The sequence below is a fragment of the Emydura macquarii genome, unplaced genomic scaffold, assembly GCF_026122565.2.
Source record: "Emydura macquarii macquarii isolate MOO-44397 ecotype Brisbane River unplaced genomic scaffold, CSIRO-AGI_Emac_v2 contig_450, whole genome shotgun sequence".
NCBI classification, from domain to species: domain Eukaryota; kingdom Metazoa; phylum Chordata; order Testudines; family Chelidae; genus Emydura; species Emydura macquarii.
Genome location: NW_027130587.1, coordinates 7,154,545 through 7,179,272, shown reverse-complemented (window position 1 = coordinate 7,179,272; position 24,728 = coordinate 7,154,545). Strand labels below are relative to the sequence as shown.

General features: G+C 37.2%; 1 protein-coding gene across 5 annotated transcripts in view; it reads right to left on the bottom strand.

The window, feature by feature from the left end:
• GTF2I (general transcription factor IIi) overlaps positions 1 to 24,728 on the bottom strand; it is a 75,377-nt gene that overhangs the window by 48,044 nt on the left and 2,605 nt on the right. For all 5 annotated transcript variants that reach the window (XM_067537897.1, XM_067537900.1, XM_067537901.1 and 2 more), the window contains exons 2-8: positions 14,444 to 14,547; positions 12,796 to 12,934; positions 3,779 to 3,913; positions 2,877 to 3,060; positions 2,630 to 2,658; positions 1,271 to 1,325; positions 515 to 558 (exon numbers count right to left, since the gene is read on the bottom strand). In XM_067537897.1, the coding sequence (XP_067393998.1) occupies positions 515 to 558; positions 1,271 to 1,325; positions 2,630 to 2,658; positions 2,877 to 3,060; positions 3,779 to 3,913; positions 12,796 to 12,934; positions 14,444 to 14,542 (685 nt within the window). In that variant the 5' untranslated portion in view covers positions 14,543 to 14,547. The remainder of the gene's footprint in view (positions 1 to 514; positions 559 to 1,270; positions 1,326 to 2,629; positions 2,659 to 2,876; positions 3,061 to 3,778; positions 3,914 to 12,795; positions 12,935 to 14,443; positions 14,548 to 24,728) is intronic.

Here is a 24,728-nt window from a genome sequence, read left to right as displayed (position 1 = left end):
AACAAGAATGCATATTAACTCTAGATATATATTAAATGAGCTAAAAATCATTTATTTACACTACCTAGGATAAACATTACGGAATATTAAGCCCATAATTTAGGGCTGAATACTACAGTTGACAGGGCTAGTTAATTTTTTCCCTCCACCCAAAGAATGTAGTAAGCTAAAGAAAAATGGGGGGAAGTTATAGTCTCTTCCTCCCATATACTTACAATCTTATTACATTTTCATTAGTACAATTATATTAGACAGCCTATACAATTTTATAAATATTATTTCTCACTCATGAAAATGGATACTTTTGACCAATTAAATCCTATGGTACTTAGCAAAAACTCCATTAGGAGGCTATAGTTTGGTTAAATGAAGAAAGGAGTTTATTAATATATTTCTTTCAGCCAAATGCTGCTGTTCTATTTGCACTGTCTACCACTATCTAAATGCAGTCTCTTCAAATAAAGGCTGCTTGCTTAGAATGTTTTGCAGAGAGGTAAAAAACAATGTTACATACCAGAATCCTCATTTGGTTCTGTTTTTACTTGGACAGGTGGGCAACTAAAGGGAAAAAAACCCAAAAAATTAAAAAAGAAGAACCAACAACATGCTTATGGAAGTTTCTGATGTGCCTGTATTGTCTAATAATAGCTTCTTTATATAACTTCCAAGTTAAGAGAAAAAATGTACAGTGCCATGTAGTAGCGACTCTGAAGTCTTCTTTGTGGCTTTCAATATCACTTATTTCCTACCCAACTTCTTTAAGAGATATTCAGCATCACGGAATTGCACTATTTTTTAGTAAGATGTGTATTTAGAAGCACATAATTCCATAAAAATTTGCATTTTGCAACATACAGTATATTTACATTCATGAATTTCCAACTTTTTCCAGGCATTGCCAAATGGTAAAATTGCATGACACTTAAAAGAAGAGGCAGTAAGAAGGATTAAGCTTGGGGCACACATTTGTGACATTGCAACATCCAACAAGCTCATTACTGAATGATAACATATGAATTATGTTGTCATATGAAACTCATGTAGGCTGAAGTGAAACTGACATCCACTGCATTCTAAAGATCTTGTATATATATATATATATATACACACACACATGGCCAAGAATAACAGGAAGTTTGACTACATGCCATTTTTGGTCCTAAGTAAGCAAAGGTTATTCAGACAGAAAAAACGTATCAAGAAAGGTGTTATATTTATCAGAGACAGAAAAAGAAAGCCTATTTCCAATAGGAAAAAATAAAAATTTTACCTTCCACTGGGTGGTGTAACTGTGCGTGTAGAATCTGTAACAGTCCCATGAGCTCCTGAAAATAGAGATACAAATGTACAGTTTTCATATCTGCCATTTACATTATGTACAAGTTCAAAATGTCAAAAAGCTAAATTAATACTGGCTTTGAGTTTGATGATTTGAGTTTCACAAATATCTACAGAAAGCTTTTTGTATTCAGAGAGCTTGTGTTTCTATAGCAAAGATTCATTATTATTAAATGTTTATAGCCTAACAATCTTACTTTAGAATATCTTTTTTTAAATGTACAGTCACATTGCTAAATATTTTATCTATTCCCTTTCATGGTTGTAACAGGAAGTCATAACAACAAAGCTAAACTGATGATATGTCTCAACACTGCCAAAACAGACTAGACAGTTTAATTATCTTCCTACCCTGTTTCTATATTGCAGGTAGGTGCATAAATATTATTGGAATAGGAATTATGGATGTTTCTATATAGTTATGTAGCATACTGAAATCTACTTTTTACCTCAGCATCATTTTGCTCATTAATGGAATCTTTGCCATTTCTAATGCATCAAGCTCTTACATGTCTACAGGTGTGTCTATACCCCATAGTTTGGACTTCTTTTTGAGGTAAGGGGACATGGTTTTCAAAAGGTGAAATTTATCCCTAATGGAGAGCCTACGCAATGACCTCTGCAACATGGAAGCTCTGTGGTAGCCCTTCACAATGGATAGCAGCAAAAGTGGGCCTCTGTACTGGCTCTAAATAGGCTGGCACAAAATCCTTGTTCCTGGCAAGTCAGCTATTGCTTTAAGAAGTCCCTTCCCCAACACGTGCAAACACACTTGTATTGATTCTTGAAATCAGCATACTACACACTGTCCATAAAATACATTCCTACAGAAAATACATGGGGCTCCAATAAGCAAACAGAGAATTGTGTTATGGAAGCCAAGAACCGAGAGCCAATGTACTGAGAGGCCAGGAACTCATGAGTCTTAATCCCTGGTCTGACAGTGACTCTCTCTCTCTCTAGGAGTTTTACGCAACTCATTTAGTCTTTCTGTGGATCAGTTTTCCCTTCTCTATAATGGTGATAATACTTTATTCACAGTAAGACAAGTGCTGTAGGAGGATTGAACATAGTAGAATGAATTCTCTCCCCAGTCGGTGGCACAAAGGAAACTAGAATGGTTCCATAACTGAGTGAATAAGTCAAATCACAATCTAGGCATTTCTGCCAAGTAGGGCACCTATAAACACATCTATTGTATTTAAGTATTGTAACTCCACAAAGAAGTGAAGACAAAAATATATATCTATCATTTTAATGTTTTGTTTACTGCAAAAAAGTTGATACTTACCTAGGTGTTTTTTTGGCTCTAGGAAAGGCCTGTATTAACACAAAGAAAGAAAAATGTATTACCTAAAAAGAAATACCATTACCCATTCGGTAATTTAACATTTAAATACAAACACTGAATTCTTCATGTAACAGACAGTATATGCACTTAAATTTTTAAAAAATTGTAGACTTTAAGGTACACTCAGGAAAATATCCATTAGCTGTTCAGATAAATGGATAAACCAACAAAAGGGAGAGAAAGTAACCTTTTGATAACAAATGAGATCCCAGATTTGTTTTCCAAAATCCATTTCAATGTTGTCACATCATAATTTGCTGGATGTTTAAATGCAAGTCCTTCAGGAAGGCCCTGCACTACCACTGCAGACTGGTCCCTTTGAATCTTGTCATATGGCACAGGAACTACTGTTGACTTTCCTAAAGCTTTACCTGTAGAATAAAATAAATTGTTGGGAAACCAAAAATACATAAGATTAAATACAATAAGCTAGGCTTTCATATTTTTTCCTTCCTTCTTCTAAGTCCTAAGTTTCTCCTCACATTTCCGAACCAAGTTCTTCCCTGCTGTGCGTTCCCACCCTATGACCTGGTATTACTATTACCATTCTTCTCAAGGTGGATTGCAGCAGGAGGACTGCTTCAAAGCCACTTTCTAATTGACTAAAGAAGATCTCCACTGAGTAACATGATGCAATGTCGCCTTCGCTAGAAAGATGGAAACTGCAATACTTCCTCTTCTTCTGGAGAGGAACGTGCTTCCTCCCCTACAACACTCTGAGGCTGGATTTGGGGGCAGGGTAAGACAGGACTCAGACATGGATCAGAAACTCAGGACTTAAGCACAGAGTGCTCAGTTGACAGTGCAGAGAATAACCACTAGGTTACATATTCGTTGTTGCTTAAAAAGAAGCTGCTCCATGGAGCGCCCTGAACATTCATGTGCTGTGAAACATGTATAAGACAGCAAACTCTTTGGGGTTTAAATAAGCTTACTTTTTTCAGTAGTTCTAAAGTTGTATTTACCTCAGCAGTATTGTAGAGTAAAAGCAGAAACTATAAGCCACTTTCCATCCTACTTTAATGATGGTTTAGCAATCCCAGGAAGAGTGTTATTTCAGATTTTTTTTAAATTAGTTTAAGTGCTTACCATAACAAAAGCAGAAGAAATCCTCTACAGACTTCCGGAGAGCTTCCATTTCTACAATATCCACCGTTAGCCTGTTTACAAGTGACGTAGTCTTTGTTTTCTGCAGTTCAGCGGCCTTTTCCTCTTCAGTAACACCTGCAAATTTATTTGTAACAATCAGAACCCAAATCCCAAACCCAAATCCCTTAAAAGTTCATCTGTTGCCACTCTGGAGAATTGCTGTTAATACTACAGAGATCAAGAACAATACATGTACCTTAAAAGCAAGTTTGTTCCCATGTTGATAACAGGTGGCCTGTAGGTAAGCCTATGTTTATGCCAGCATTATTATATTGTATTCATGAAGGTCATAAATAACATCACCATTAGAGCAAACTGCAAAGATGACGATGAACTAAAACAGACACCTAAGATGGTTTTTTTTTCATAAAGACTTAGAAAATACTGTATTAATCACAAGACGAACAGTTTAATAGAAAGGCAGTGCAATGCTATCAAACAAAGACTGAAGCAGTCATGATGGAAGTTAAAATCCCTGTATCTGAGAAGCCTGTCAGCTCTCAGGCTTTATTTCTGACGTCTTATTCAGTAATTACATTATACCTTGTTCTGTTTATGTTGTATAATGCTTAACTGATTCTTTCTGAAGGAAGGGATATGATCTCTCAGTACAACTGCTTGTATATAGTGCAGCTCTTTCATCTTTTCAAAAGGCTTTTCACTTTAAGCATCTGTTCTACTATTGCTGAAAGGGAGGGAGTACTGTCAAGCTGTTAGTGCATGGAATTGAAAATAATGAGATCGAAACTCCGTTCCATTCTCTGAGAAAAAACAAAAAATTAACCCCAAACAAAACCAAAAAAGCCCACCTACCACCCACATGAGGAGTGAGGGATGTTAACTCCCTAAACCACACATAATGGATGAGAGAGAGAGCTGCATTTCAGATTGCAGCTTTATGTTCTAATGACATCATTCATGTCTTCCAAAATTTCCTGAGATCCTTCAGCAAAAAGGAATAAATTAAAATTTGGTCTTTCTAATGTCTGAAAGAAATAAAAAGGCAAATATACAGGCACACATGCAAAGGGGAGGAAAAAAACTGCTGAAGTTGTCCTTACCCATCATGATGTAGCAGTAGCAATAGATCTGTGAACATTCAAATTTTTACTGAAACTGTTGCTAGCATAGTCATTACCAAACTATCAGAATGCCTACAGGAGGTTGGGCAACTAATCAAGAATAGGCTGCGGACAGATCAGGAATCAGTAGGTGATGTATATTTAATAAAAATCTTCAAGTAATCTACATAAAATTGTACATATTTAGCTATACATATCTCCTCTGTTCTCCAAGTGACTTGCCTTCATTTTTTTGAAAATCTCCTCCAAAGGGCACTGAAGCGTCCACTCAAAGTAAATGGGAGTTGAACACTTAAATCATCTGGGACTGTTTATTCCTGTGTAGAGACAGTACTTCTTAGCACATTCTAGGTGCTACCACATATAATATAAAAGGGGGATCAATACTTACCTATCTGTGGGAATTAAATTAATGACTCTAATATGTACTCCTAGTTCTTTGAATCAAAAGGTACTAAAGAATTCTAAGACATGTTAGCTGCACCACTGATTTTTTTCAGATGAACTATTTTATTGAAAAGGAAACAGTAACTGATTTGTTAAGAGTCAATAGCATACTTAGCACTTTTTTTCAAAATTCAAAATCAAAACAAGGGTCCTGCCTCATTAAATTTACAGCCAAAATAGGAATAATGCAAATATAAACTTTCCTTTGTCAAACAAAAATGTTGGTGTGTGATTTCATTTGAGTATTTAATAGCATTTTGCAGTTAGATGAGATTTGCAATGGTAGGTTTGACAAAAGACTATCAGTTATGAAGAGAGTTGTGTATTACATTCCGGTATGAGTCTGCATTATAGTTATTGTAGAAACAAGTTATTGCAATTGTTGTCTCATGACAAAAAACCAAAATGAAACACGAATGGCTGGCACTGATTAGCCAGAAATGTGTACCCTAGTAGAATGGAAGAGTTTTGAGCTAATACAAGAGCAATGTATCACTGATCATACTGATCTAAAAGGAACATTTTTCTGATGGAATGTACTATTTTAGAGTGTTCTGTCTTTTAAAAAGATATTTTCCCTTCTAAAAAAATGTAAGGGTTCTTCTGCTATCTTTATTTTGTTCAGGAAGGTCTTTTGAGTGAGTAATCCAAGACCACCAACCACCACTATGCTCAGATACACTCTTCTTTCTTTCCGCTCTGTACACACACCTGCCTGCTCAGCTCCATATTCACTGCTGTTACTATCAATAAATACCCTATTTTAGAGCTTCAAGTGTGTGTGCAGCAGTTTCTTGCTTGCTACCTCCAGAACAGTACGAGAGTGAAATTAGCCCAATGCCTGAAAAAGGAAGTGCAAAGAACCAATAGCACCACTTTGAAACTAATTATGCAGAAAGTACTATCAAATGCAGAAAGTAAATAAAAGTGATTGGGGGGAATTAAAATCCTCCAATTTCTTTCAATGAAGGTAGTCCTAGGTGCTGCTTGTAACAAGAGCAGATAAAAACTTCAGAAAAGCAGACTTTGAGAACCAAAGGGCAGGATCCCCTGGGAGGCTAATATGAGTGGGGAACAAGTCCAGAAGAACTGGCTATATTTTAAAGAAACCTTATTGAGGGTGCAGAAACAAACCATCCCGATGTGCAGAAAGAATAGCAAATATGGCAGGCAACCAGCTTGACTTAACAGCTTCAGTGAGCTTAAACACAAAAAGAAAGCTTACAAGAAGTGGAAGCTTGGACAGATAACTAGGGAGAAGTATAAAAATATTGCTCAAACAAGCAGGGTGAAATCAGGAAGGCCAAAGCACAATTGGAGTTGCAGCTAGCAAAGGACATGATGGATAACAAAAAGGGTTTCTACAGGTATGTTAACAACAAGAAGGTGCCAAGGGGAAGTGTGGGCCCCTTAATGAATGGGGGAGGCAACCTAGTGATAGATGATGTAGAAAAAACTGAAGTACTAAATGCTTTTTTTGCTTCTGTCTTCACAGACAAGGTCAGACTACTGTGCAGCACAGTATGGGGAGGACGTGAGCAGCCCTTAGTGGTGAAAGAACAGGTTCAGGACTATTTAGAAAAGCTGGACATCCACAAATCCATGATGCCGGATGCAATGCACCCGAAGGTGCTTAGGGAGTTGGCTCATGTGACTGCAGAGCCATTGGCCATTAGCTTTGAAAACTTGTGGTGATTGGGGGAGGTCCTGGATGATTGGAAAAGGCCAAATATAGTGCCAATCTTTAAAAAAGGGAAGGAGGAGGATCCAGCCCCTGGAAAAACAATGGAGCAGGTCCTCAAGGAATCCATTTTGAAGCACTTGGAGGACAGGAAGGTAATCAGGAACAGTCAGCATGGATTCACCAAGGGGAAGTCATGCCTGATCAACCTGATTGCCTTCTATGATGAAGAGGTAATGGGGTTAATCTAATCTATCATATACACTAAGTTGGAGTCTTAAAACCATTTCAACAGATCTAATACTAAATGAATTTTTTAGCACAAGCCCCCCAAAAAAACACTAATTAGAGCTACTGAGTTAATTAAAATATAAAAATCACTGTAGATGAACTCCTACCCAGGTTCCTATGAACCTGCTGGACAATCAAAGTAATTGCCAGGCCAGGCTACATCATAAACCAATATCACAAAAGCAGTCCTTTTGACATTGCTAAGCAGTGGTATCGTACAATCCCCACTAAACAGGTAGTACATAGTTAGAATCAAGCATACAAAAGCATGGAAATCATCATAGAGAAAAAAGGAAAACACGCAGCCAAGACGACAGAAAAAGTTCAATCATAGCTCCAGAGTCCGACAGCTGTCTATATACAAATAAGTATACTAACAGGTTATCCTACCATGTAGTGAGCTTCTGTTTAATCTGGTATTGTATAATTCCTACTGTGTCCTTAAACCCTACTGCCTTTATAAAAAAGATTATCAGATTAAAACTCAGATTTACAAAGGTATTTAGGCACCTAAAGATACAGATAGGTACCTTTGTAAATCCCACTAGATGCCTAACTCTCACTGAATTTCCTATCTCACTTAGATGCCTAGAAGGATTTACAAAAGCACCTATCTACATCTCCAGGTGCCTAAATCATCTATAAATCTGCATCTAAGGGTACTCCTTTCAACTTTTAAAATACAGAAATGACAGTGAGTATGGTGACACAATGCCTTGTAGACTCCAACTGCAAGAGAAGTGTTGAATAGATTTCACACTAAATATTGGTTTTAGAAACTTACTAGCCACAAGATGTGGCCACATGAAGATTCTGTAACTAACATATGACTGATTATTGTAAAAAGATAGTGGCTGGCAAACCAACAAGAGTAACAGATTCTGTTCATGTGCAATAGTAACTAAACACATGCTAGTAGAATATGTCAATTATTTATTGAGCACTATGAACATATCTGACATTGTGCAATACATGAATAAGGAAATGATCACTGCATCAGAAGGTTTACAACAATCTAACTTAGTAAAATACAGTTCAAATACATAAAAAAATTGACCAATTGAACACCCAAACTCCAAATGATTGTATTTATTTATTTTTAATTCTTTGGTGCATTTTGATTGAAAACCTCTGCAGAAGTTGTGTTTTGAGAAGGAAATTGACTAAAGATTATCTTTTGGTTTACAAAGGAAAGGAGAATGTTCTTCACTTGAGTGCATAAGGCAAAGGCTCTGAATTTTCAATCAATACGTGTACAGTAAAAAATAAAAATATTTAGCAGCAGTTTTACTCTATTAGTTGTGTATTTCTACAAAATATAGGTGCTATTTCATCCATAAAACCCCTCACCAATTTAAACTCATTTCCATCAACAGAGATTCACTAAATTATACCCATTACTAATAGCCAACAGTGGATCTCAGATCCTGAGCCCTGCAAATTATCATAGACCTGCTATATTTACAAAAGGTGCAAAAAAGGGAACAAGAACAAAAAGAGTGAGGCAGTAGAAATAAACAAAGGAAGAGAATGACAAAGGGAAAGAAAACACTGGCTCTACAACACAACAGAGGAAGATCAAGCAAATGTGACACAAGAAGAAAAGCAGAAATGCTTAACAGCCACAAGAACTCAGTCCATACATACTTTAAAGAAAGAAAACTAATGTCCTACAGATATGTAAAAGCAAATCGGGAAACAATAGTCTCAATAGACTAATCACGATTGGCTTAAAAGGTGACCTGCGAATGATTATTTTAAATGCTGAGCTTGTGCCTTTTCTATTCTTTTATTATGAAAAAGATGGCTTCCAACAGATTTTTACCCTTGGTTTTTTTTAACCTGAGAAATGGCAGAATCAACTCCAGCCTTCCCTGGTTTTTCTAGAGGACCTACAAATGCAGGAGTTCTTGAACTTTTTTTGCTGGAACCACCTCTGAAAATATTTCAGGCTGTGACCGCCCCCCACCCCCCATAGTGATGACCTCCCCTCGCATGCCACCTTAACCAGCATGTGTGGCGGCTGACAGCTCAAGACACCCCCCAGCCTCCTCAATAACCTCATGACCCCCTGAGGCTGTCAGGACCCCCAGTTTGAGAACCCCTGAACTAATGTTTCAAAACATGCTTACTTTATGCTCACATCTTAACTAAAGGGGCAAGGTGTGGGTGGGGGGAGGGCAAAAGGAGTTTCATATTAGAACAACTGTTATAAACCCTAACTACAAGAATAGTTCAAGCTGCCAAGGAAGGTGGTGGAGTCAGCATCACTAGAGACAGTTAAAGCTGGAATAAACATTAATTTATTAGGAATAATTAAGTCAACAGAGTATGAGATATGGATTAGATGACCTTTGTCATTCTTGCTTTTTCCCCCCACTCCAATTTCCTTCTTCTGGTCTGCTTTTACATCCCTTCTAAACCAAAATGATTCCATGAAGAAATAACTGTTAGGTTCAAAAAAAGCTTCATCCAATGAAGCACTGCAATTTTAACACTCTTGACACCAAAGGTTTATTCTGCACAAAGATCATTATAGGCAACTGGAAGCACTGAACGATTAGTACTATATTGCCAAGCAAGATCAAGAGTCTAGATTACATCTAGTAACTATGTAAGAATTCCACAGTGCCTCAATCTTGGGTATCATAACTTGTTGACAAACTAGTCAGCTATCAAGCAGAAAGAAAAAACCCACAACTATTATCCAAAGGTAACAGGTATGGTAACAGATGGCAGGTGGATTTAATAAGGTCGGCACCAAATAAAAACCAGACACCCCAACAACAAAAATACCCAAGAAGCTACAGAGGATCAATTCCCCACAAACAAAGGTTGTAACACAGATTAGGAATACTAATTTCATGAAAGTTAGCACATCTCCTTTAAAATAAGAAAACGGTTTAAAACAATTCACAGTAATTTAGTGTGGGAGCAGAACTCCCAGTCCTTAGGTTGGCAAAGGTTGATCACATGTAAGTCATGAAGCATGTGCGAAAGGATACCGGTAACACTAAAAATCCTATACTAGTTGATCTTTTCTACCTAACGCAATCCTCCCTTGGCTTAGTTTAGTAGACAAGAACACTTTACAAGTATGAATATCCTGTAAATTGCAGCGAAACAAAGGAAGTATCTGAATGGACTGGATAACAAAATATTGTGCTTACATGAAGAAATCTGTTTGCACTATGCACATTCCAATGAAAGGGTGGGATGCTACGGGCCTCTTGCGTGCCAAGCCTGTCTTATTAGAAAAAAGATGGTCTTGTCATTAAAGCATGGTCTAGGACACAAGATCAAGGTTCAATTCCCAGCTCTTCCTCTGATTTTCTGCATGATCTTGGGCAAATCACAATCTCTGTGCCTGCTTCTTGCTCCCTTTGTCTGTTAGACTGTCAGCTTTTCAAGGCATGGCCTTTCTTTATATCTGTGTCAGTGGTTTTCAACTGTGGGTCCACAGACTATGTCTAAGGGGTCTGTGAAAGATGACTATGAAAGTTTCATATCCCAGAAAAGTCATTCTGTTTTTCTGATAAATCAAAAGTATGTAAATATCCCCACCTACAGATCAAAAGCCAGAAGTGTTGTCATTACCATATAAGCCCTTAGTTTAGCACTCATGCTGCGTCAAATGCCATGCCAAGCACGTGCAACATTTATAGTTGAATTCTGTTAAGTCAGTTTTCATTCTAAGACTTCTATGGTAGGGATCCACAGACCACAGGCTGAATTTCAAAAGGGAACCGCACCTCCATTCAAAATTTTTTTAGGAGTCTGCAAATGAAAAAAGGTTGAAAACCACTGATCTACATACATTGCATAGCACAATGGGGCCTTCAAGTGCTACTGTACTACGCACAAAAATAATAGCTCCATGCTGCCACAAGAAAGAAAAAAAAGAAATCAGTAGCTTTCTCCACCACATACTGCCCATACTTGAGTGAGAAGTTTTATTCATAGAATTACATGACTTGGCCAACACAAAGAGCGATAATGCTCTTTCATTCCACATTCAGAACAGGAAGGTACAAGCTGCAGCAGCCATTATCACTCAGAAGTGGAAAACTGAGATAATTAAAGAAGGATATTCACAATGACAAAAGTCATACATAATCAAACTCATTTGCCCATTAAGTGCTTATCAGTGCTTATTCTTACAGGGGTTGCCATTTACCAGAGCTATTTGTGTTTAAATAAGGACTTGGTTCAGTAACACCCCATCTACTATTTGATTATTCAATGAAGTTAGAATGCTGTATTTTGCTATCACAACCACTTCCATTGCAAGAGAACAGTAACTTCACTGCAGATCAAGCAGAATAATTACTTCTATAGTGGTTGTACGTGTCTATAATTCTGTATGACAGTTAAACAATTGAGAGTCACGCCCTGAATAAAGAATGGGTGCTGAGGGAATGAACTCTAACTTAGAATTTTAAACAGCAGCGAAAATACTGTTCAAGTATGTCCACTGTTGCTGTGATGGATTAAATAGGTCTGTTTGCAGTATTGTAGTGGTGTTGGTTCCAGGATATGGAATATACAATATGTGATCAGTGAAGTAATATTTAATAATCAAAGGAAGTGTGTGCGGGGGTGAGAGGGGGAAGGGGGCAAGTTTTAATTTTTAACAAATACTCCACTTTGCCAGGCAAAACTACTTTCCTTAATGTAACGCAAGGCCCATGAGAAACCATTTTTCTTGATGGCAGATTGGTATTTAAAATGCAGGCTCCAAGACAGGTTATTAAGCTTTTGCAATGTGACTATCAAAGGTTGTCACTCTCAATAAGCCATCTCTTAGGCCTTGTCTATACACAAAAGTTGTACCATTTAGCTAAACCGGTATAGTTTAAAAACACATATAGTTAAAGCACAATAACCCCCAGGTGCAGCAGCAGTCATACCAATATAAATACGTTTCTATCAGTGTAACTTATTCCTGTGCAATACAATTGCAGCGGTACAAAAAACTATAGACAAACCCTAAGGTTTTATTACCTATGTCAAAAACTTCATGTATCCTTTGAGAAGACAAAGTCTCCTGAAGAATTAAGGGACTGTCTTTCATAGTTGGAAAAGTAGTTGATTACCTAATGGACTGTCTTCTATGCTATGAAAAAAGATGTTTTTTTTTAAACTGAGTTAGCAAACATGATATGAAACACTACTACACCTTCAGTGTAGACAGAGTCCAAAATATTTAAAATAACATTAGCTAGTCTTGTTATAACATTAGCTTTTGGCTAAGATAAAAATACCACTCTGAACTGAACAGTGGATGTAGAATATCACACTTGTGAAAAGAAACTAATTTTCTGAAACACTTATCTACATACTATAATTCTGTCAATTATAGCAAGACCAAGGCACGGCAACACTTGTTAGGTACAGTTCAGTGTACTATTAAGTGTATAATTAAGTATTTGTGAAATACATTTTTTGAAACTTACAGTATTTAACAAAATCCTTCTGAAAATCTTTCCTTGAATTGACAAAAGCTCTTCCTCTCTCAGTTCCAACTACAAACACATCTGTTTCATACACAGCAATACAGGCAACTTCTGCCTTGGACTTGGCAAGTTCTTTACACTATAAAAGAAAAAACAGAGCTGCTTTGATCTACAATAGTTAAAAGTACAGCTAATGTAATTTTACATGAAACCATACAGAAAATTTATTTTCCAGTGCAGCCATGGTATAGCACTCAAAGCTGTTGCAAATAAAGAGTGTGTCGTACATTAGCAATAGATAATTTATATTTCTATAGTGCCTTTCATCTGAAAATCTAAAAGCACTTGGTGAAATTAGGTGTTGTCTACACACACGAGTTGTACCAACTGAACTGCATCTGTTCAGAAACTGAAGTTATGTCTACACTGCAAGCACTATCGCAGCACAGCTGCAGCACTGCACTGCAGCTGTAAAGTAGACACTACAATGATAGAAGGGGATTTTCCATCACTGTAGTAACACCCCCCCCTTGAAAGGCAGTGGCTAGGTGAAAGGAAGAATTCTGTCTACAGTGGGGGTTAAGTCAACCTAACCACATTGTAAAGGATATGAAGTTTTCACAACTCTGAGCAATGTAACTAGGGCAACCTAACTTTTGATGTAAGTCAGGCCTGAGTTAAACTGGCAAACCCTTGTTGTGTAAACACTCAAACTGATTTAGCCTTATGATTTAGCTGATTTAAGAGTGTTCATGCAAGGAGAATATGCCAATTTAACTACATCAATCTCTGAACCGATTCAGTTAAGTCTGTACAAATCCTATGTGTAGACAAGTCCTTTCCCCCAAAACACTCCTGTGAGGATAAGTTTTATCCATTCCATCTTAAAGATGAGGAAACCAAAGCACAGAGATTAACAGATTTGCTCAAGGTCACAAGGAAGACCCCCAATTCCCAGTCCTGTGCCTTAGCCACAAACTGTTCTTCATCTGGTCATTAAAGAGACATTTGACATGTCCCGTTTCCTTATTTAGCATAGGAAACATTTTGATGTGCGCGCATGAGCGTGCACCCACCCACCAGGATGGGAAGCAGAAGCATTTCTGTTCAATATCTTGAAGCTCAACAGTTATGTGGAGTTTCCATCATTGTCTTGAGTTAAACCTATAAGATTAAGGCCACATCTATACTTGGCTTTCAGCTACTGTGCAGCTGCACCAGCGCGATCCCCTGGAGTAGACAAGAATATACGAGTCTCGCATAGCATAATTAGCACCACAGTGCCTCAACCCAGTTTGAAACTACAAATCATCCTCAACTGCTGTCTGAAATCCCAGCCTAACATTGCAATTTCTCAGTTCAATCGTAAATCCACTATAGTCAAAAGTCATGGTTATTATTAGCATGGTTTGCTTGAGTAAAGACTGGACTGAGATTTTTTTCCTTGAAAATTGTGCTATCAATTCACACTTTGGTAATCTCCAGTTCTATTCTTGTATTATAGAGGAGTCTACATAAAAGTATATGTATAAAAAGCTAAAAGTGAAAATGGCATGCAACAATTTTCAATGATGTGCAAGAAAATTAAGTAATTTTGTATGTGAGAGAGACATAATTCGAACATACTTAAGTAACTAGCAACACTAACCATTGACTCAAGTGCTGACATGAGGAATGTAACCACCATTCTGCTTTCAGAGGAGTCTTCATCATGGACTGACAACGCTGGCGTTGCTGCTTGGGCCATTATCCCTGTAAAGCAAAAAATAAAACTGTTACAGATCTGGATGCTACACAACAATGGAAGAAGACTATTAATTAGTAAGATGACACATCGTGACTAGACCACAGACCTTAAGTATTTAGAATGAAAAATGTCAATCAGTTATCCAAAGAATTGTGTTGCCTTTTTTGAGTTTGATTTTGTTCTTAAGCATATTTGCCTCCAGTATTCTAGATAGCCAAGGTTAACCTGAGTATCTGGATTAATTCTTATATGCAGGATAAACCTGATATGATATAGTTAAAACATAAGACATTATCCCTACCCTTTAAAGTTCTAGGGTTTTCAGTTTGAAAAAAAATCTTCCCTGTAATCCCCAGCATAACATAAATAACTCAGCCTAGCAGAAAAACGTCTTCAAACATGCCAACAGCAGCAGCAAAGAGTTTGATATTTTTATTCATATAGCATTCAGCTACCTGTGGGTGTTAACGTCAAAGCCTAGTTGGACTTACTTGGGTACCTACAGACTTTTATATTTTATAAACTGAAATATAATAAAGTAAATTTAAAAAGTGGACTTCAAAGAAAAAGGTTAAATGCCTGTTATAAACACTATGATTTATAGAAAGCTTGGAATGTATTATTTAAAGGAACCATTAGAAATATTAGGATTTCTCTATTCTGTTTCTCTCTGGATGGTGCGGGAACATGTGGCATGATCATATCATGAGAATGAAAACTGAGCAACTGATAAAGAGAAAGGACTTTTCTGCTAGGCTGTTACAACTTGTTTTATTTACACCTATTTAACTCAAACTCTTGACAAACTTGGGAGAAGAGTACTTTCTTAAACAGTCAACCATCTTGTACAAGTCTCCTTTAAGCACAATAGAGTCAAGAAAAGCTCAGGACAATCAAGGCACTCTGGAAAAGTGTCCTCTATGATCTTACACCTCTTCTATAACCTGAGCAGCCATTTTGGCTCAAGCTTTTCAAGGGGTTTCATGCAGTGCTTAATTTGTAATGGAAGAGATGCTGGGGCTCAAGCAATTGTTTTTACCTTCATAACTGATGGGCCAGCCTAGAGGTGCCTGGGCTAAACCCAGTCAAAAATTAAGCACTTTTATTATGTATCCCTTAAGGCGTATGCACAATACACACTTTTGAAAATGTGGGTGGTTAGTCTCTTCTACAAGATGAACTTATCCAATACACGGACCAGATTAAATGTGACTGAGTGTTCTCTCTTGTTCCTTCATCCTTAGTAGCTGTCCCTTTCAATTTCAACTGAATGTGGAACTCTCTCTCTTTAAAAATGTGTTGCACTCTACTGTAGATATCACCTGCAAGTGGACTACTACAGAGGTTCAAAAGTCTGGCAAATTAAATCTGGATATTCAGTAGTTACCTTAGCAACACCCAGTTTCTTAAACTCTATACTATATATTACAATAAATCAGGCAAGTTGCTGTGTTAAGCCTTGTCTATATTACAACTACACTTTTAGGAAATTTTGGTTCAGACAAACAGTCCCTTACCAGCTTCAAATATGGTGCTTTAACAAAGTTGTTTGGCAGTTTTAGAAGTGCACCGTAAATGCAGCTAATGGTGGTCTGTACCTCACTTACTCCTGGATGAAACCACAGAGTGCTCTCTAGCTCCTTCTTTACTGTGCTAACAATGTACTTGCCTAAGCTATTTTAAAAATACTGACATTACAGTTTAAGCAACTCAGTCTGTGCACACACAGCCTGAATGATTTCTTAAGTTAAAGAAGGAGAAGCGTAGTCTACACCTGAACAGGATACAACCACAGCACCGGCAAAGCGGTAGAAGGACATTACGTTGGCTATTTATTAATTTACTCTTCCATTTGGTTTAGAGGTAACCTTTAAGCCCAGAAAGATGTTAAAAAAACTATACTACTATATTTCAGATGAAATAGAATTGGGGGGTCCACTCCTCTTTAAAATGTCACAAAGCACCTGGTACCAGTATAGGATATTAATATCCAATAGATTGGAATCTGGATTAAATACATTCTGATTCATAGATTTCATAGAGTTTGAAATCAGAAAGAATCACTAGTTCATCTAGTCTTACCTTCTGTATATCACAGGCCAGAAAGTTTCACCCAGTTATCCCTGTAAATCTTGTGTTTTATTTAAATATATTATCTAGCATTGGATACAGGTGGGATAACAGTCATTTCCATAACATTTTCAATTACACATATCACAGTACATTGTATTAGTGTAAGATCAGTTATCCCCCACCTCTACAAAAAGGAGAGTGAATAAAAATTAATAATTATTTTGAAAAAAATTAAAAATTGTTTTTTGATTTAAATTGGATTTTTTCTTTTTAAGCTGTTTAAAATGAAATCTGAATTTAATACCAAATATGTTATGGCCTAAATGTATTATAATCTCATAAAATACTTTAAAAATATGCAGAATCAATGAGGCTTGATCAAAAACTCTGTGTTAAAGCCTGCTTTACTACATAAAGAAAGTATCAAAGGAAAAACATCTAACTTTTGAAGTCAAGCTTTATAAAATAAGTCATCTACTATATTAAGGGCTTGGTCCTATGGGGGCCTCAGGGGCTGTGTCCCCTGTGGGGGACTCAGACTGACAAAATCAGAACAGGCATTGGGACCCGGCCTCTGAATCCAGGAGATACCATCATGTATCTCATCAGGATCATCCATTAAACCCATTTAGATGGTCTCCTTACTCTTATTCTATAGCTTCTCCTTACCTATGCTCCGACTGGCTCAGTTCTCAATTTAAAGAAAATCATACCACTGAACTGGTGGAAGTCAGTAGCTAAACACCTGGAACCACAGTCTGCTGAACTGCTAAATCAGCTTTTGACAGCACTATTCTCTTCTGCAGGCATAGAAAGAACATTTACTTCATTTGGACTAATTAATTCAAAGTTGAGAAACTGATTGGGAATTAAACATGTTTTTCTGCTTTTACTTCTCTTCCAATCTATGAATACAAGTGAGGAGGAGGAAGATGAAATCTATTAGTTTTTAAAAGTTTGAAGAACTACTAAGTAACTTAGAAAACTGGCTCATTTTTAAGAGACTCAGGTGAGTAGGAAATTAAACTCCAGTCACTTTGACTAAAGCATATTTGAAAATTTCTCAGGCTGACCTGAAATAATCAGAGACAAGGTGGGTGAGAGAACATCTTTTATGGACCATCTGTTGGTGAAAGAAACAAGCTTTCGAGCTCCACAGAGCTCTTCTTCAGGTCGGGGAAGCTAACTCAAAGTGTTAATCAATCAGTTTAATTCACTGACTACAGTTAATCCCTTTGTTTAATAAATCATTTAGCTCTAAACGTGAAACATTTTGATAAGAGAATTCATATATTCAAAATATTTAAGGTTTTGTTTAATGAAAATAAATTTTATATAGTTTTATGTTTAATTAAATTACAGTTACCAACCTAATACAGCTTATACAAATCATGAGCAACGTTAATTAGCATGTAAGTAAACAATATATTGTTCACCATTTTCTAACATATTAAAACTATACCATTAAGAATTTGAAAATATTAAGCTACATAATTGCTTAAATAAATGTATATAGTTAAGTGTGCCCCCTTAAGTAGCAAAAAGATGTACCAAATCTTCTGTTACGTGTCTATTTAATTGTAAATCAACGTATTTTAATGGTTATATCTACCCATGAGAATGCACCTCTCTTTAGAAAATAACTGAAGTACAAATAGAAAAGTTTATTAAAATTGATGATTTAAAAAAAAATCATGGTTTTCAACTTGGTGATTTAAATCAATCCACCCTGACAAAAGGCAGCCACACACCTGGAAAATTAGGCCCTTACATGGTGAAGTACAATAGAATCTCCTACGATTAAGATTCAATGCCAGGCTATTCAAAAACTATATGGTACTCTGAACAAATGCCAATGTACTAGGCAAAAAGGTAAATTTAATCAAATCTTTAACTATTACAAGTAGGCCTCCATAACACCACTAATGATATATTTGTCAGTCTTCACCAATCCTAAACTCCTGAGAAAGGGCCTTCAAAAGGTCATTAGCATTTACTATTATTTATGATCTATGGACACTTCAATTTGATTGAGAGCAGTTTTTGCCAACATGTAAAAGCCTGTAACATCAAATAAGCCATTAAAAAGCCATGTGGATGAGGTACCAGGGGTAGTGACTGACCATCCTCAACTGGAGAAAGGGTCACCAGGACACGGAGCAAATGAACAAAATGGGAGCTCATGGATATGAAAACAAAAAATGGTAGCGTTTTGTAGGTTAGATGGGATGTAACTCATTCAGCACGTTTCTGGCTTACTTCCACTTCTGAGAGCAAGGAAATAGAAATTCTTGTGGCAAGTAAAAGCCAAACCACAAGAGAAAGTTATTTTATGTCTTTCTTATTCTTAAAGAAAAGTGCACATACCAATCCCTGGAGCCTATGGGTGTTAGATATCCTCTCTGCCGGTTTCTGATGGACATAAAGCCAGAGAAACAACATTCTGGTGTCAGGAGGAATAACAATGGTTTTTAAAGAGTTTTATTTGTAGAGAGCATATGCTGATTGGGGAGAAAAGGAAGGGAGACAACTTAATTTCTCTTTATGAACAACACTGTAAGAAAGGCAAATAAATTTTGCAACTAGCCAGCTGTAACCCAAGAGAAATTAAAGTGAAAGGTTCCAGGAATCTGTTTCACAAAAACATATACTCATATCATTAGGAGAACACTTGTAGGCCAAATCCTTACCTCCCAGTTAAAATGACCAGGACCAGAAACAAAAAAGGAACAAGAAGGTGCACTGAAATTAATATCTGACATTTCTCAAGTCTTGGATTCCTACACTGAACACCAGACCGTTACACTTTCTCTCTCACACATACTCTCACAGTCATACAAAACTTTCATCTTAGAGTAGCTTTCTTGATAAGTGTACTCTTACCATTCCAATATGACACCATTACAAGCTCAGCAATAGTGACCCACTAAACACAGCAGCTGGGACACTTGCTGCCGCCATTTCAAACCAACTTTCACTGCAGGGATTTAACACAGCAGTAGAATCAACAAGAACAGCATTGTGGTATTTTACATTTTTAAAGTGGCTTATCCAAACACATCAGAGGAATATTGCTATTGAAAATCCAAATCCTGATGAAACTAATGAAATATTCACATAATTATGCCACCCAGAAGCACAGGATCTCTCTCAAAAATCCAAGGCACTCTTATTTCCTTACTTTTAATGTGCATAAGTTGACACTTCCATTTTTTTTCCTATACAGCAGAATCGTTACTATTACTGTTTTTAATGTGAGAGACTTGTAGCATAGGAAACATGGATCTAAATCACTACATTTATTAACCTAGCAACTATTAATTAGGAAAAAATAATATCTAATCTGTTGCACATCCACCATGGCCCGCTCTGAAAAGCATTAATAAAACCAGTTTCTGTTTGTTAGGTACTTACATGGCCCTCAAAGCTATGCTATTGCAGTGCCTAAAAACTGATTTCTAACCAAGTGGGTGGATCATAATTTGTTAAAATAATCTTTAAAAACATTCAATACTAGAAACTTGTCTCAACAACAGTTTTTTGGAAAGCATTTTTAACTAAGCCGCAACACATCCACATCAGTCAGTGTAACCATATTTGCAGAAACTGTTTCCAAACTTGCTTTTAACAGTTTTCTAACACAAAGAGATGCTGGCATAGATAGACGAGGGAGTTATGGATATAACTAAACTCCAAAAGGCATGTATATACTTTACTACACTGATTTTTATATAACTTACTAGTATATGTTTGGACTTTAATAGCATCTTAATTACTCTAACTGTGCATATATTTAAGTGTCTTAATAGTCAAGTAAGATTGAGACTCGGAGTAAATTCACTTAGTTTTCTAAGTATGCATACAGTTATATAGCAGTAAAAGGATATCAATGAATTATGGTTAATCAAGTAAACAAAGTAAAATATTAAATCATCTGAGTCCCCACCATTTGATAGTTTCAGTCTTTCCTAGTGTAATCATATTTACTTAGTAAACATGATTGCGTGTGTTAAATAATTACTACTTTGGTTCCCTGTGCCCATCAACACTAACACCCAATATCTGAGAATTGATTTATTTTGAACTCCACTCCTGTTTATCTAATTATAGCAAAGCTGGTTCTGGCATTTTTTCATAGTAACACATTGTCTTTTCAGTTAATACAGGCTCAACCTTGGTTTAAATGCCACATTGCATTGTGTCACAGGAACCAAACCTATTGTTTCCATTAAAACAATAAACACCTACAGTGAGCTATTCTTCAGATGCTCGCATAAAGGCCTACCCACACTACAACCTGAAACATGTTTTTGAAACCCATTTGTAACACCAATGTGACCTGCTTAAAGCAAACACTACTGAGCTATATCCATGCAGCAGCTTTTTTTCCTGCCCCCACACTACCCTTGGTTAAACCAAGCTTGTATGTCTATATCACACCAAAAACTGCCTAAACGTGTATCTATCAGTGCATTCTGGGAAAATCTGGGCCTCTATCCCATATTATTTCTCTTGGAAGCAGATGACCTTTTACTATTTCTTTCCTTACTCCCCTTACCCTCAGGATCTTCCATCCCACAAACTGTTTTTTCAGCCAAGAAAACCAAGAGCTCTTCATGAAGCCCATCAATTCTGATCCCGCTTAAGCCAAGGGGGCAAAGCAGCATGTAGATATCCCTTCTACCCCGACACAGAGCTTGATGCTTACACAGGACAGAAAGAACAAGATCGGCCTTTGAACTAATAATCCCAAAGAGTCTTATGTTGTGCTATTACCAGAGAAGGCAAGTTAATTTTCTGATTTGCTCAGAAAATGGACTCTGCTTAAGTCAAATTTGAGTTAATGATAATGATATAATAATCAGCCACTCTGCTGTGTTAATATGTATTTCAGTATGCTGCTTTCAGATTATCTGTTTGAGTCATATCAAGTATACCACAAATTAAATCAATGGCATAAAGTTGAGTGATGGTAGTTACAGGCCATTTAAAAATACTCTTCACAACTTCACTTTGAAGTTTATATAGCAAGTAGTTATGAAATACTGGGAAAGTCTGTGATGTCAAACTTTGAGAACAAAGTTTAAGTGGATCGTGTACCTATCGGAACTCCCAAAATGAAGTCACATCCCCATAATCCAGATGATGACTTTTCAAAAATGTTTATAGGCAGTTGATGCACATGTCCAGGGGAAAAGAATCACACAGGACTTCACCCAGACTAACCCCACTATATTCATCTAACAAACCTAATCTATTACGAAAGACTGATTTGAATCTACTGTACATAAATTAGTTCCAGAGGGGTAGCCGTGTTAGTTTGTATACAGCAAAAACAACGAGAGTTCTGTGGCACTTTAAAGACTAACAAATTTAATATTTGTAGACAAGAGACTTCAGAGTCTCTCGAAAGCTCATGTCTACAAAAATTAAATTTGTTAGTCTTTAAAGTGCCACAGAACTCTCGTTGTTTTTGCTGTACATAAATTGTCACACTTTAAAAATACACAATGAACAACTCCCCAAAGACATCTACAAAAATACTCTGGGTACATCAGTTCAAACAGTTGTTACCTCAGTGGAGAGTTCTCTCTCGTCTTAAAACTAAAGAAAACAATTTTTTACCTTTAAAATGTAGCCATCAAGGCTGGTGAGCCAAATTTTGATTTCATGTTTTGATTGATGCAGTCATGTTTTCTCCTGCTATGCATTCTATGCTTGGTTGTTTTTTTATTTTAACAGTGTAGCGAATGTAACTCAATATGGTGCCTGCTCAAGAAGAAAGGAGCCGAGACACTTCCAAAGATGACGTAAATGTGCAGGCAATCACAAACACACACACAAAAAGATGACTTACTTTAAATTAGCCACCCAATGTCGACTTTAGAATTTTTTAAAAGTAAGCCAAACAAGTCTCATCAGCAAGATACTTGACGATAAGAACTGGAAAAAACAACAGGTAACACCTAAAACATGTTTAAGATTAAACATACTAATGAAGAATCAGTGACCCAAGAATCTCTCTATCAAAACTGGCAAGGAGGTACACAGGGGTTACAGGCCTCTCATGGGGCTGGTGTATACATTCTAGTTCACCAAAGAGCGTCATGTGAGGTCATAAGAACCTGTTTCACTTTGGTCATCAAAATCACTTGTAAAAGGTATGTACAAATACTGTGTGAGGAGTGTAATATACACACACACACACACACACACACACACACACACACACACACACACAGAAAATAAGTTCTTAAAGGCTGAAGGTTCTGGTCACTAGCAAAGGTGAATAACAAATTTTCTGACAGACAAAAGATGTTTATTCATCTATCTGTTCACCTATAAATTAAGTATTGTCTCAGTCACAATAGGCTTCTTGTTACCAGTCTGTGCTGAAAGCAAATCAAATATTTTACAGACTTTAGAGAAAAAAAAAAATCGAACAGGAAGAAAAAAGCAGCGGTGGCAGGGGAGAGGAGTCAGGGAGAGGAACAAACCTATCTTATGGGTACACTTCAAAGATTTGTTTTATTATTTTTTGGGGAGGGCAGAGGGAGGTAGCAGAGAAAATATCCAGGCACTCCTCTCTCAGGAAGTACAAAAAGAGGGTGGGTTTGTCTAATGAAAAAGGAGTCTCAGCCAGCCTTAGCTGAAAACAGAGAACTTTGGATGAGATAAAACTTCTTTAGACAGGAGTCTATTACTAGACTCTTGAGTCTTTGATAATTAACTTATTTTTGTTTTCATTATTATCCAAGTGCTGCGGTGTTATGCCAGGTGGTGGACCTTGCTGAATCTTACACACCTTTTTATGTTCCTTTGGGAACACCAAGCCTGGTAATTCTGTGAGCCTTCAGTGGATAAAGGGCTAATCGCTGCAGGGAATGCTCCAAGGACTCGGGGTTGGTGTGTGCCTATCGCTGCCTGTACAGAGAGAGCAAGGCCTGTGGGGGCCTGGAAGGTAGGATTTTGCTGCTGGAAACTGTTGATTTCAGGGAGCTGATCCTCAGCAGAGAAAAGACTGCTTCATGCTAAGGTGGGTGGTAGTGAGGTGCCTCTCGAACCTGGAAACCCCTGGGAAGCATCACAGAGTCCCAAAAAGAGAGGGTTACTTGTAACAATATTAAGTTAGAGAGACAAGATGGGTGAGGTAATATCTTTTATTGGACCAACTTCTGTTGGAGACAGACAAGCTTTTGAGCTTACACAGAGCTCTTCCTCAGGTCTGGGCTTGTCTCGCTCACCAACAGAATCTGGTCCAATAAAAGATATTACCTTACCCATCTTGTCTCTCTAATATCCTAGGACCAGCAGGTTACAACTATATGGCGCATCAGATTAAATTAACAGTCAGATAGAAGCAAGTAGCTGGTCTTTCAAAGATGCTAGATTGAGAGCCCCAGACACTAAATTACCCCTACTGGCTACTTAGCAGGCTGTCTCTTTATACCAAGTCATGGTTGCTTAAATCAGCACTTTTGATCAGTTCTTAGAATTGATCTTTCAGGGCTGATAGTAGAGATCTTTTGCATAATGCCCTTGGAATCTCCTCCCTTTGGCAGTTTGTCAGAACCCAGCTCTGGTGTGGTCTGCAGGGTACCACTTCAAAGTATTTGTATTTAGTCTGTTGTTTAGTTTATTTCTTTGTCTGTGTGTTTGTGTGCGTGCGTGCGCGCAAGAGAGAGAGTTTGACTACTCCGGTTTTAAAAAACAGTGAAGGCAGTTTTGCTACCCATTGTGTATAGCATTATATAGTTTCCAATTTTATTTTCATGACAGTGCTTAAATGCAATGGGATAAAGACTTTCAAAAATATTTAGCCAAACAAGTATAATATGGGCAAAAACCACACAGCCCCTCCCACCAGGGGAATGAGACACTTCCACCCACACCCGCCAATTTGTGTCTCACTCCTAACATGTGGCAAGTTTTCAGTTTCCATGGCCTAGACGGTTGTTGCCGCTCCACTTTGCCAATATTCCAATGGTGCTAAAAGTGCCATTAGAGATGATGGTTTGAGAGTGAGATGAATATATATCCACTGAGAAAGACTCAAGTCCTTATGCCACAGTAAGCTCTGTGCTGGCAGATACCCACTGACAATAAATCAGAT